At 46.9% G+C, this 14,403-nt stretch overlaps 1 protein-coding gene and 1 pseudogene across 1 annotated transcript; both read left to right on the forward strand.

The window, feature by feature from the left end:
• Positions 1–2,948: 2,948 nt before the first annotated feature.
• On the forward strand, positions 2,949–3,750 carry LOC148803097 (cysteine proteinase mucunain-like). The gene is made up of 2 exons (XM_088886794.1): positions 2,949–3,293; positions 3,488–3,750. The coding sequence occupies exons 1-2, from the start codon at positions 3,084–3,086 to the stop codon at positions 3,632–3,634; spliced, it is 357 nt and encodes a 118-aa protein (XP_088742920.1). The 5' UTR covers positions 2,949–3,083; the 3' UTR covers positions 3,635–3,750.
• A 6,501-nt stretch (positions 3,751–10,251) lies between these two features.
• LOC148803098 (xyloglucan endotransglucosylase/hydrolase 2 pseudogene) lies at positions 10,252–10,895 on the forward strand (annotated as a pseudogene).
• Positions 10,896–14,403: the final 3,508 nt, after the last annotated feature.

The following is a 14,403-nucleotide window of genomic DNA, read 5'->3' on the forward strand; positions in this document are numbered from 1 at the left end:
GATTGGCGTGGTTGTCATGGCTTGTTTGAGTCATGTGAATGCCTCCTTCGCCTCTTCATTCCACTTGAAACAGCCCCTTTTGAGAAGGTTAGTGAGAGGGCGAGCTATCAACCCATAATTTCGAACAAACTTCCTAGCCTGTCAAACCCAAGAATCCACGCAACTCAGTCACATTAGTAGGTTGCGGCCAGGCTATCATGGCCTCTATTTTTTTGTTATCAACCTTTACTCCATGGGCTGTCACCACGTGGCCCAAATACTCCAGCTCCTGCTTGCCAAAGTTACATTTGCTTAATTTGACAAAAAAGCTGTGACATTTCAAGATGTTTAAGGTGGTGCATACATGACTCAAATGTAAGTCCCAGGTAGGACTATAAATCAATATATCATCAAAGAAAACCAATATGAATTTGTGGAGGTGTGGACGAAATATAGAGTTCATAGTAGCTTGGAAAGTGGAAGGGGCGTTGCATAAGCCGAAAGGCATAACCAGATACTCAAAATGCCCATTATGAGTTCTAAAAGCAGTCTTCGGAATATTAGGGGCGTGGACTCTTACCTGGTGATAACCCGCTCAAAGGTTCGGTTTTGTGAAGTAAGCCGCTCCATGTAATTCATCCAGCATGTCATCTACGGACAGAATTGGAAATTGATCCTTGACAGTTGCTGCATTGAGTGCCCTGTAATCTGTGCAAAACCTCCAGGACCCATCTTTTTTCTTCACTAGTAGAACGGGAGAGGAGAATGGGCTGGTACTTGGTCGAATGATTCCCATATCCAACATTGCTTGCACTTGCTTCTCGATCTCTGCTTTTTGAAAATAAGCATACCGGTATGGGTGAACATTGATGGGCTGTGTCCCTTCTTTCAAAGGAATGTGATGGTTGATTTCCCTTAATGGCGGTAGCTTGGTGGGCTCTTGGAAGATGTCTCCATACTCTCTTAATAGTTGTAGCATATCTGTTGGAATGTCGTCCCACTGAAACTCTTCTTAGGCTTGAGCATAAATTGCAAAAACCATCTGACCTTGGCGATGTTCCTTCGTAGTAGTCTTTAAGGAAGTAGCTTGAATCCCACTTGGAATTCCTTGCAGCCTGTGTGCTTGATTTTTCCATTTGAAATCCATTGTCAATTGCTTCCAGTTACAAACTATGGACCCCAGCATTTCCAACCATTGAATTCCTAAAACCATATCCAACCCAGCCAATGCTAGTGAATAAAATGTAAGTGAAAATGGAATTCCTTGTAAGACTACTGGTACCTTATCAAACCGCCCCTGGCAGAGGAGTCGCTCTCCATTAGCTACATGGACTGTAAATGCCTTGGTAGGGACTACTGGCAGCCGTAAGGAATCAGCTATCCTGTCACTTACAAAGTTGTGCATGGAGCCACTGTCAATTAATACTGTTACCTCTTGCGTCCCAATTGTAGCTGTGATCCGCATAGTCCGTGGTGAGGTCCACCCCGTTATCGCATACGTTGATATTTCTGGCTCCTCTTCCCCGATTAGCAGCGATCCATCACCCCCATCGCTATCATCATGAGTTTGATTGTCGGTGTGGCATTCGAGGAGAAGGAGTTGCGGGCCTCGACATTTATGGCCAGCAGTGAACCTCTCGTTGCAACCGAAACAGAGACCTTGAGCTCGTCTCTTTTGCATTTCTTCCCAACTCAAGTGTTTAGGGGTCACCGGCGAAGTTTGCAGCGCTTGAGGGGCCCTTGCAGGAGATAGGTACTAGGGAATTGGTTGTGCAAACCTCCATTGTCGTGCGAGTTGTTCGTCCTTCATCCATGCCAGCCCGATTGCCTCCTTTAAAGTCTTGGGTTTAAACATGCGAATACCATCGGCGACTTCTGATTTCAGGCCTCCCATGAACATACCAACGAGAGCTTTTTGAGTCCAGCCATGTACCCGATTGCCCAATTTCTCAAATTCCCGCTGATAGTCCCGAAGTGACCCAGTCTGCCTCACACGAGAGAGAGCCTCATCAAAGTCTTCTCCATCCGTTGGTCCGAATCGAGCCCAAAGCTCTTCAGAAAACATGGACCACGTCACTGACTGGTTTTCCTCTTTGTATGTCCGGTTCAGCCATTGCCACCACTGGTTCGCTTCACCCTCCAAGTGAAAAGCCACCAAGCTCACCTTCTGCTCCTCTGCAGTTCTCTGAAATCCAAAGAACTGAGCTACACGATTGAACCATTCTGTTGGATCATCCCCTGAAAACCGTGGGAACTCAATTTTGGCTCGAGGAGGAAGAACGTTCAGTCGGTAGTTGTCTACTTCATCCTGTTCATGCCGGTGCGACTGACCCCGCTCTATTGAGTGCGAAGTTGTAGATGCCTTTGAGGAGAGAACCGCGTCAGAAAGAGCCCTCAAAGACTCCTCAATCCGCTGCATTCGGTCGCCCATTCCAAGCCCAAGCTGCTGCCCTTCATCCTGTAAGCCTCCCAACCCTTGCTCTAATGTTTCAATTCGCTCTTTGTTGGTTGCCATTGTGGCTCTGATACCAATTGTTAGGTCCCAATCAGATTCAAGGCAAACCAGAAATAAGACTTTATTTCGGTGAAAGATGGACCAATTGAGAGAGAATAATTCAGCTTGCTCATTCCAGCTAGAGTGGTTACATAAATACTAGTTCCTGTAACAACTTACTCCTAAATGTTAGCTACTGACTTGGATTCTAGGAAACAGACTCAAAGAAAATCCATGTAACAACTTATTCCTAATTACTAGCTAACTGACCTTGACAAAGTCATAGTAATGCTAACAAATTCAAATCATAACAAATAACAGAACTTCAACAAATAGCTAGCCGTTTGCTGAACCGATGCTGACCAAGTCAATCCAGGAACTTGGGATTTTTCTTAGGAGCGCGCAACGACCTTCTGGGTTTATCGCACACATCCTACCATGCATTGGGAACATCTCCCGTACTTATAAGTTATTATTCACCGGAGGTGTTCCCAATGCACAGTGGATGTGCCTGTGAGGCACCCATGTGTGAGGAGCAGATCCCATTCCATGGTGCACATGCACCAGACTTATCAGAAAAAGAGTCCGGATCTACTAGAGATTGAAGTAAATGCCAGTCACAGGAAGGAATAAATGCCATAGTCACAGGAGACCTTATCAGCCTTTGGAACAAGAGCTTGTAGATTGTGATACAACCAATTATGGATGTGAAGGGGCCTACATGGATTATGCTTTTGAGTGGGTCATTAACAATGGAGGGATTGATACAGAATCAGATTATCCTTACACAGGAGTTGATGGAACCTGTAACACTACTAAGGTCTGCTCTCCTAACCATTTCATACTCAAAATTTGTAATACCTCTTTTGGTTCTCACCTCCACTGAAATAAGTTGCTCCCAATGGACATGCATCTGCTTAAGGCAAATTCCTGTGATTCATAGTAGTTCTTTACCACAACACTGCTTCAATAGAACTTGTTCTCTGTCTTATCTATATTTGTTCTGTTGATTAGGAGGAAAGAAAAATAGTAACTATAGATTGCTATGAAGATGTAGCTGAAGAAGAAAGTGCTCTTCTCTGTGCTGTTGTTGACCAGCCTGTCAGTATGGGGATTGATGGTTCTGCACTGGACTTTCAATTGTATACAGGGGTAAGTTAAAAACATAAAGATTTTACAAGTGAACCATTCATATCACCAAAAACCTGAAATTGTATACAGGGGTAACCAGCTCTTCTGTTTTAATGTTTTTCTACAACTAAATATATTAACTAACTAAAGACCAAAACAATTCAAATAACAAAGCAATTGGTAGTTATATTAACTCCTGTGAGTAACACGTCTTGGTGGTTTTATAACTAATATTTCTACCTTATTTTGTTGGGTTCGACTATGAGAAAAATAACTGACCAATAAACTGAAATCATAACATCAAGGTGGTTACTTCCCTATTCTTTTATTAATTTTGGTGGGGCCGGGTAGGGGGTCAAAGTCAAATACAAAACATACTAAAATTTAATAGAAGTCATAAATCATGTAGTAATTAGTTATAGAATCATGGTGACAAATTGACCTAATATGCATCCATAAGAATTTAAGGTAAGACCCACCCATGTCAGTTACAACCCAAAAGGTAAGACCAAGAAAGAATAACACAAAATAGATTATAACAAGTCATACACAAAATTCTGAAACACACCAGATATCATAGCCTACATGAAGAACAACCTAACTCATAAACCAAGTTCTGATACCAAAAATTTGGTTTGCATTGACTGTAATTCCAAGATTTAGATTTTCCATATTATAAACCAGGACAATTTGTGCATTCAGCAGGGTAATATAAATTAATTGAGACATACATACCCAAAGCACAAATCAAAACCAAATCATAAAAATTAAGGTAGGTGAAACACAAAACCTATGATATATAAGTCTATTTAATTTTTCTACTGCAAATATGATCCAACCTAAAGGACCACAAAGTATAGAAAGTACAACCCCGAGAGAGAGAGAGAGTCCATAAAGATTAAGAATAAGGGAAAGAATTAGCTAGATTGGCCCAAATGTTACGAGTAAGACCAACCTTTTAAAGTTTTAATAGAGGGTCATCAGTTGTTCACGGCTGCAAACCCACCATTTTGATTAGCTCAATCATGTTACTGGTCTACTCCAATAGTGAGCTACCTAGCTTAAGTAGTGCTGAAATAAACATAGAAATCAAACAATTTTCATCTTCCTCATCATCATGTCTCATGGCACACTAGCAGAGAGCAACTGATGACCCTTCAAAGAAAAACAGTACTGGGCTGTTGCATGACCACTACCCAATTGACCTAATAAAGTCAAAACTTTGAAACCTCTCCAAAGTTCAAACTATTTCTTGTAGCAATGCCAAACTGATAATGTGGGGAAGGTGGATTGTGGCCAAACCCACTCTCCAGTTTTACTTTCCACATATTATCAATTTGTGAGTTCTGGAACGGATGGATAAAATGAAGGCCTTGTTCCTTACTGAACAATTTATCAAGATTTCAATAAATTAAATTAAATCTGGTTTTCACTTTTCAGCGGTTCTCTTTGCTTTGAATTGGACATTTGGACCCACTTCCTATTCAGATCCTATAAATAGCCCAAAGTGAAATAACTTCTCCCATCCCATCAATTCCCATTTCTCTCTGGTACAAGCCTCCTCATCTCCATTTCTTTCTATGATAACCTTTAATTGATTTTACTAGTTTAGTGAGACAGGACTCTAAGAATATGTTTGGTTTGAAGGAAAAGGTAGGGAAACATAGGGAAACCTATGCAAGGTTTGTAAGGGAGGGTTTCCCTACATTTCCCTTCCTTTCCCTACTTTTTCCTTCAAACCAAACAAAGCCTAAATGGTTGGAAATAAGGTTGGAAAACTCATGGCTAATGGGAGAGTACAGGGGATAACTTAGCAGAGTTACTTATCAGGTCATTTGAGTTTTCCAACTGTAATTAGAAATTCTAGTTATTGGTGAAATGCAACTAATTGGAAAGTGGAACTAGTCAGTTTTCTGAGCTGTCAGGTTGATGGTTGCCATACTCACAGATTATGACAAATAACAAAATGCAGTTCTCAGGAGTTGTTTATTGGTCAGTGTAGAGCCTTTGGGAACTAACTTATCTTTCTAAACTGAAGGTCTTGCAGAAGAAAAGGCCTCAACAGTTCGACTGGATTTGTCCTTTGGAACCAGATAGCCATTCTTGTATTTTAGATTACATTAAGAGACTTGTGCCAGTGCTGTGACTGTTGGGGACCTGATCAGTTGCTGAAGTAGTTGTTAGAGACCATTAGGACATGTTTGGGTTCAGAAGATTGGAGCTCATTCATGATCCTATTTTGGGCTCTACAGGAGAAAACTAATGTCTTGTGCATTGTCTCAAGGGAGAAATATAATTGGATCAAACACACAAGACAGTAGGGCAACTTGATTAATTGGCAATGGTGTATATCCAATATCATATAAAGCATGTCAATAGCACATTCCATGGTGATGTAACGTAATCTGGTCACGTATCATTTTTTTTTTTCTGGCTAAGTACCTTGTCATCTCATCTGCTCCCAAGTGGCTGATGACTCAGGGTTTGAAGTGGAGCTCCCTAGCGTAGTGCAACCCGGCTGCTCCCTGTAGGAGATGATCTGCTCATCTTTGTAGACGATGGGAACTGAGGAACTCATCCTTCCTGCATGAGATGATCTGGCTACCAGCAATGACGGGAGCTGAGGAACCTGCAAGAACTGAATCAGAGAACCCGAGGGTGCTTACCCGGCGAGGTCACTCCAATGGCTAAGTCAACACTTAGTAGTGAGTTGAGAATGATATTAGAGAATGAGAGAGCTAGAGAGCAGGGGTTACCATCATCTCCTCCTCTCCCCTGGGGGTGAGGCCTTTATATACTGAAGTCCTCGTGGGCTTGGTGGAGCAGTTCCTAGATTCCCACTATGATGGGACATGCTTTCGTGTTAGGTGGGGATAAAGCCACCAACCAGTAAGGTTGCCCATTTCTGCCTAAATTGGGGAGTGGGTGAGCTAATATAGCCATTACAAGTCACAATCCCGTAAAATGCGGGGTACGGTGGTGAGCTCCTTGGGGTTGTCATGCGGTGGTTGGTCTGACTAGGAGGCGAGCTACCCGTAAGTGGCGAGTTGCTTGGTGGCAAGCTGCTTGGTGGCGAACTGCCTATGCAGTGCCAAGTTGTCTAAGTTGCCAGGCTATATGATGGTGAGCTGCCTATGGCGAGCTGCCTGTAAGTGGCAAGCTGCTTGTAAGTGGCGAGCTGCCTGTGAAGTGCTGCATGGTGGCGAGCTGCCTAGTGGCAAGTTGCCTCTGAAGTGCTGCATGGTGGCGAGCTTCCTGTGAAGTGCTGCATGGTGGTGAGCTGCCTGTGAAGTGCTACATGGTGGCCAGGTGCCGAGCTGCCTGTAAGTGACGAGCTGGCTGTAAGTGGCGAGCTATCTAGGTGGCGAGCTGCCTGTAAGGCGCTAGGCTGCATGGTGGCGAGCTGCCTGTGGTGAGCTACCTGGTTGTCACGAGGCTGCACCTAGTTGTCACGAGGCGCCAAGTGTCACAATGTCACTGGAGGGCCAAATCCGCCCTTATCATTTGCCCCCCACTCCCGAGCTGAAAGTAACTCGGCGAAGGGAGTAGATTGCTCCTTTTGGCCTGTAATTCGATGAGCTCGTAAGTGCTGATTCAGTTTCTTAGGCTCTGGGAGCTGCTTGGAAGCAAGCTGCCCGTAAGGCGCTGAGGTCTCTGCCAGTTCGGTAGTTAGCCCTTAGGTTCTGGGAGCGACTTATAGTCCACTCTTGTTGATTTTGTCCATGCCAAAGAGGCGACTGGGTCTTATGTAGTTTTGTGGCCCTTAGGCTTCGGGGAGCGACTCGTAGTCCACTCCTGAACTTTGCCCATGCCGAAGAGGCGAATGGGTCTTATGCAATATTGTGGCCCTTAGGCTTCGGGGAGTGACTCGTAGTCCACTCCTGAACTTTGCCCATGCTGAAGAGGCGAATGGGTCTTATGCAGTGTTGTGGCCCTTAGGCTTCAGGGAGCGACTCATAGTCCACTCTTGAACTTTGCCCATGCCGAAGAGGTGAATGGGTCTTATGCAGTATTGAGCTGATTGTGAGGTGCTGGGCTGACTAGGTGTCGTGCTGCTTGTGAGGTGCCAGGCTGACCAGGTGCCGAGCTGCCTGTGAGGTGCCGGGCTGACCAGGTGCCGAGTAGCCTGTGAGGTGCCGAGCTCTCTGTGAGGTGTCGAGCTGACCAGGTGCCGAGCTGTCTGTGAGGTGCCGGGCTGAACAGGTGCCGAGCTGCCTATGAGGTGCCGAGCTGACCAGGTGCCGAGCTCTCTGCCAGTTCGGTACTTTAGCCCTTAGGCTCTAGGAGCGACTCGTAGTCCACTCTCCTTGACTTTGCCCATGCTAAAGAGGCGAATGGGTCTTAGGTGCCTTTGCCGAAGAGGTGACTGGGTCTTAAGCAGAAGTGTAGCCCTTAGGCTTTGGGAGCAACTCGTAGTCCACTCCTACACTTTGCCCATGCCGAAGAGGCGATTGGGTCTTACTTGCCCATGTCGAAGAGGCGACTGGGTTTTAAGTGATGAGGAAGTCTTTTATCAGTTTGTCAGTTCGCGCCTGGCCAGGCTGCCAGGTCGGCACCCGTGCCAGGTCACACCAGGTCGACGCACGTGCCAGGCTGCCAGGCGGCCAAGCCATGCGTAGGCCGCCAGGTGGGCGCCTTAAAGCTATCATTGCACCGCATTCGCCTCGTAATGAGTGAGCTTCAGTTTCTTTGAGTTCATAAAAAAATGGAAACTATAAAGCGAGAGATTCAGTTTCGAAAAAGTGAGGACTTAGCTTTCTGGGAGAAGAGGGCTTAGCTTTTTGTAGGATGAAAACTTAGATTTTGTAGAATGAGAACTTAGCTTTTTGTAGCGTTCCCACAGATGGCGCCAATTGATGTAACGTAATCCGGTCACGTATCATTTTTTTTCCTAGATAAGTACCTCATCATCTCATTTGCTCCCAAGTGGCCGATGACTCAGGGGATGAAGTGGAGCTCCCTAGCGTAGTGCAACCCGGCTGCTCCCTACAGAAGATGATCTGCTCATCTTTGTGGATGGCGGGAACTGAGGAACTCATCCTCCCTGCATGAGATGATCTTGCTACCAGCAACGACGGGAACTGAAGAACCTGCAAGAACTGAATCAGAGAACACAGAGGGGTGTTTACTCGGCGAGGTCACTCTGATGGCTAAGTTAGCCCTTAGTAGTGAGCTGAGAATGATATTAGAGAATGAGAGAGCTAGAGAGCAGGGGTTACCACCATCTCCTCCTCGCCCCTGGGGGGTGAGGCCTTTATATACTGGAGTCCTCGTGGGTTTGGTGGAGCAGTTCCTGGATTCCCGCTGTGATGGAACCTGCTTTCGTGTTAGGTGGGGATAAAGCCACCAACCAGTAAGGTTGCCTATCTCCGCCTAAATCGGGGAGTGGGTGAGCTAATATAGCTGTTACAAGTTACAATCCTGTAAAACACAGGGTACGGTGGTGAGCTCTTCGGGGTTGTCATGCGGTGGTTGGTCTGACTAGGAGGCGAGCTGCCCGTAAGTGGCGAGCTGCTTGGTGGCGAGGTACTTGGTGGCGAGCTGCCTGTGCAGTGCCGAGTTGTCTAAGTTGCCAGGCTATATGATAGTGAGCTGCCTGTAAGTGGCGAGCTGCTTGTGGCGAGTTTCCTGTGGCGAGTCGCCTGTTGCGAGCTGCTTGTGAAGTGTTGCATGGTGGCAAGCTGCCTATGAAGTGCTGCATGGTGGCCAGGTGCCGAGCTGCTTGTAAGTGGCAAGCTGTCTAGGTGGCGAGCTGCCTGTAAGGCGCTAGGCTGCATGGTGGTGATCTACCTGGTTGTCACGAGGCTGCACCTAGTTTTCACGAGGTGGCAGGTGTCACAATGTCACTGGAGGGATAAATCCGCCCTCATCAGATGACATTCCAATATTAGAAAAGATACCCAAAAGAATAAACAAATTAAACAATGTTGTTACTTACATCCTTTTCCAAAGCAACCTAGATGTCACAAAGCCCACACTAAATTCCTTATGAATATAATCAATCCTGTAAATTTGCAACAATCAATATAAGTAAATAATATTAGGGATAGGATAAAAAATTGTAGTATCAGAAATGAAACCATTTAAAGGAACCTAGGAGTAGATATCTTAATATCTCTAAATACCAATCCATTCTAGACATTCTAGGTCAGACCTAAATCTATTGAACCTAGGAGTAGACAACTTAATATCTCAATTTAAATCAAAATGAATTTGAACATATTGGATGGTCCAAACATTGAATTGGACTGCTCCAAATTGGTCCCATAATTTTCTCCCTTTCCCATAAATTTGCATGTAGGCACACATGAGAGATGAGAAAGAAAATTCAATCAACTAAACTAAAGAAAAAAAACAAAACGAGAGAGCAGATGTTAGGTTTGATTGGAGCGTGGTTTTGAATTAGGGTAAAATTGAATTTTTCTCAGCACAAAGGTTTAAAGTCTTTTACCCTATTTAATATTAACTTGTATTTATAAAAAGGCATCAGTGCGGGAGAAGGGACAATTCACAATTGTTCATTTGTTCTACAGTAAACTACCTATAAAAGGCCATTAACCATAAACCAATCGCACTTCACACAGAACTTGTAACCAGTTCCTCATTCTTCCAGTCCTACTATTCTAATCTCTGCTCAACAATTACCTATGGCTTCTTCCTTTTTTCCTTCTCATGGGTTTTTCTTAAAATCACTATTTAGTTTTCTGGTTTTGAGCTCTTTATCTATTGTTATTGTTTCGGCTAGTAATTTTTACCAAGACTTTGACATCACACAGGGCAATGGTTGAGAAAAGATACTCAACAATGGGGAGCTTCTCACTCTGTCCCTTGACAAGGCCTCTGGCTTTGGCTTCCAATCCAAGCACGAGTACCTCTTTGGTAAGATAGACATGTAGCTCAAGCTCGCCCCATGATGAGATTGACTTCAAATTTCTCGACAACCTTAGTGATGATCCCTATATTCTCCACACTAATGTCTTCAACTAGGGGAAGGGAAACAGAGAGAAACAGTTCTATCTCTGGTATTGTCCTACAACAGACTTCCACACTTATTCCATTCTCTGGAACCCCCAACACATTATCTTCTCTGTGTGGAATACCCATCGGAGAATGGAAGAACTCATAATCCATTGGAGTTCCATTCCCCAAGAACCAGACGTCAAGACCGATTGGACTAAACCCTAAACCAGACACCAAGAACCAGGCGTCAAGCCTACATCATGTTTTCAGTATCCAATGGAAATTCTTTATAAATGAAAAGCACACAAACCAATCCCAAATTAGGGTGTAATGATGAGGGCGGATTTGGCCCTTCAATGATGTTGTGACACATGGCACCTCAGAACAACTAGGTGACACCCGAAACCACTTTGGCAACAACTTGCCTTAGCCAAGTTGATGGTGTCCCACCTAGTGGCACAAACGCGGCCCGACACAAGCACCGACCTGGCGGCCTGGCCCAGGCATGACCTGATAGCTTGGCACAGGCACGACCTAGCGGCCTAGCATAGGCACCGACCTGGCGGCCTGGCCCAGGCGCAACCTGGCGACCTGACACATGCGCCAACTTGGCGACTTGTAAGACGTGCTCACCGACGAATTCGACATGCATATCCTAACACTCCCACGATCCTTGGAAGTTGGCCCACATGCCGAACGATCTGGAGGGTGGTCAACGTGCATGGTGGTTACCTTCAGGAATCTCGAACCACTTAGACGACCTCGCAGAAATCTCGGATATGGTGCGTGAAGCCCACGCTAAACAATGCCTATATAAAGGAACCAACCCCAATGGCATAGGGGGGGCAAGCAAGCAAGTAAGCAAGTTCTAGCTCTCAGACTTTGTGATCGGAGCGACTTCGCCGGGTTAGCCAAGCAAGTAAGCAAGTAAGCAAGTTCTTACTCTCAGACTTAAGCATCGGAGCGACCTTGCCGGGTTAGCCACCCCGGGTCCTCTGACATCTAGTTCCTTGCAGGTCTCTAAAGAGCAACGAAGCTCATCAATTCAGCTCGCCACCAAGCAGCTTGGCACCTGGTCAGCCCAGCACCTCACAGGAAGCTCGACACCTCATAGGCAGCCCTGCACCTAGTCAGCCCGGCGCCTCACAGGCAGCTTGCCACTTGGTCAGCTCGAAACCTCATAGGCAGCCCTGCACCTGGTCAGCCTAACACCTCACATGCAGCTCGTCACCTGGTCAGCCCAACACCTCATATGCAGCTCACCACCTGGTCAGCCCGACACCTCACAAGCAGCTCGACACCTGGTCAGCCCGGCACCTCATAGGCAGCTCGGCACCTGGTCTGCCCGACACCTCATAGGTAGCTCGACAGCCAAAGTTCTCCACTTCGGTCTGAGTCATCGGCCACTTGAAAGCAGACCAAATGACGAGGTACTTAGCCAAAAAATTGTTCATCAACCAAAAATCGATTCTTCATTTGGCGCTGTCTGTGGGAAATGCTACAAAAAGCTAAGTTCTCATCCTCCGAAAGGCTAAGTCCTCCTCTTCTAGAAAACTAAGTTCTCACCTTTTAGAAACTAAAAGCCCTCACTTTCTAGTTTCCATTTTTTATGAACTCAAAGACTATGCAGGAAGTTGATTGCCAACAGACTAAGCAAGTCTACCAACTTTATTTCAACTCAGATAAAGCCTCATCAGTCCTCTTCGCGAGGTACCCTCTACAAAGATGAGCTCTTCGTGGCTTCCGCGGGAGTAGGCGGCAACAGACTACATGGATGCCCCTGCTGGTCGAGCCTTCTGAGGCTCCCGTGCGAGCTGGTGACCTAAAGTTTGTAGTGCTGCCTCCGTAGGTCGAGCTCCTAGAAGCTTCTTGTAGGAGTGGGTGACCAACGTCACTAACGAGGCTGATGTAGCGCAGTTGTAGCTCTAAGGCGCCGACCTGGTGGCCTGGCAGCTTGGCCTAGGCGCGACCTGGCGGCCTGGCACAGGCGTGAGCTGGCAGCCTGGCACAGGCACGACCTGGCGGCCTGGCCCTGGCGCAAGCTGGCGGCCTGGCCTAGGCACGGTCTGACGGCCTGTCCCAGGCACCGGCCTAGCGACCTGGCCCCGGCGCAAACTGGCAAGCTGATAAAAGACATTGGCTCCACAAAAGACCTAGTCGCCTCTTCGGCATGGGCAAAATCAAAGATCAAGGAGAGTGGACTACAAGTCGCTCTTAGAGCCTAAGGGCTAAGGTGCCGAACTAGCAAAGACTTTGGCACCACATAAGACCTAGTTGCCTCTTTGGCATGGGAAAAATCAAGGAGAGTGGATTACGAGTCACTCCTTGAGCCTAAGGGCCAAAATACCGAACTATCAAAGACCTCCTCACCACATAAGACCCAGTTGCCTCTTCGGCATGGGCAAAATCAAGGAGCGGACTGTGAGTCTTTCGCAGAGCCTAAGGAATTGAAATGACGCTTACGAGCTCATCAAATTATTCATTCCGGGCCAAAAGGAGAAATCTACTCCCTTCGTCGAGTTACTTTTGGCTCGGGAGTGGGGGGGGGGCAAATGATGAGGGCGGATTTGAGCCTCCAATGATGTTGTGACACATGGCACCTCAGAACAACTAGGTAACACCCGGAACCACTTTGGTAACATCTTGCCTTAGCCAAGTTGATGGCATCCCACCTGGTGGCACAGGTGCGGCCCGACAGCCTGGCCCTGGCGCGGCCTGGCACAAGCACGACATGGCGGCCTGGGCTTGGCATCGAGTTGGCAGCCTAGCATAAGCACGACCTGGCGGCCTGGCATAGGCACAACCTAGCAACCTGGCATAGGTGCGACCTGGCGGCCTGACACAGGCACCGACCTGGTGGCCTGTCCTAGGCGTGACCTGGCACATGCGCCGACCTGGTGACTTGTAAGATGTGCTCGCCGACAAATTCGGCATGCATATCCTAACACTCCCACGATCCTTGGAAGTTGGCCCATGTGCCGAACGATCTAGAGGGTGGTCAACGTGCATGGCGGTTACCTCCAGGAATCTCGAACCACTTAGACGACCTCGTAGAAATCTCGAATATGGTGCATGAAGCCCACACCAAACAATGCCTATATAAAGGCACCGACCCCAATGGCATAGGGGGGCAGACAAGCAAGTAAGCAAGTTCTAGCTCTCAGACTTTATGATTTTTGGCTCGTAGTCTACTATGAGAGTATTGACTTAAGCATCGGAACGACCTCGCCAGGTTAGCCACCCCGGGTCCTCTAACATCTAGTTCCTTGCAAAGAGCAATGAAGCTCATCAATTCAGCTCAGCACCTGGTCAGCCCAGCACCTCACAGGCAGCTCGGCACCTCATAGGCAGCCCTGCACCTAGTCAGCCCGGCGTCTCACAGGCAGCTCGCCACCTGGTCAGCCCGGCATCTCATAGGCAGCCATGCACCTGGTCAGACCGGCGCCTCACAGGCAGCTCGCCACTTGGTCAGCCCAGCACCTCATAGGCAGCTCGCCACCTGGTCAGCCCGACACCTCACAGGCAGCTCGGCACCTTACAGGCAGCTTGGCAGCCAAAGTTCTCCACTTCGGTTTGAGTCATCAGCCACTTGGAAGCAGACCAAATGACAAGGTACTTAGCCAAAAAATTGGCCATCAACCAAAAATTGATTCTTCAGGTGTATCGATCAGAAAAGAAATCCCAAATCATAAATCGTATAAACTCATCATCGATATACAAATTAATGGGTGAAAAAGAAGAGTGAAGAAGTTAATAGCTGCTACCTTGGTCTTGGTCTCAATGAACAAACCTTAGTGGACAGACCGCCAGCAAGCCATTGACAGGCAAAAGGGTTTGAA

Source organism: Nelumbo nucifera, chromosome 1 (assembly GCF_055504915.1).
Source record: "Nelumbo nucifera cultivar China Antique chromosome 1, China Antique-T2T, whole genome shotgun sequence".
NCBI lineage: Eukaryota > Viridiplantae > Streptophyta > Magnoliopsida > Proteales > Nelumbonaceae > Nelumbo > Nelumbo nucifera.

Coding starts and splice junctions, on each gene's coding strand:
- LOC148803097 (XM_088886794.1), top strand. CDS start 3,084: ATGCCAGTCACAGGAAGGAATAAATGCCATAGTCACAGGAGACCTTAT. Junction 3,294..3,487: donor GAACCTGTAACACTACTAAG/GTCTGCTCTCCT, acceptor TCTGTTGATTAG/GAGGAAAGAAAAATAGTAAC.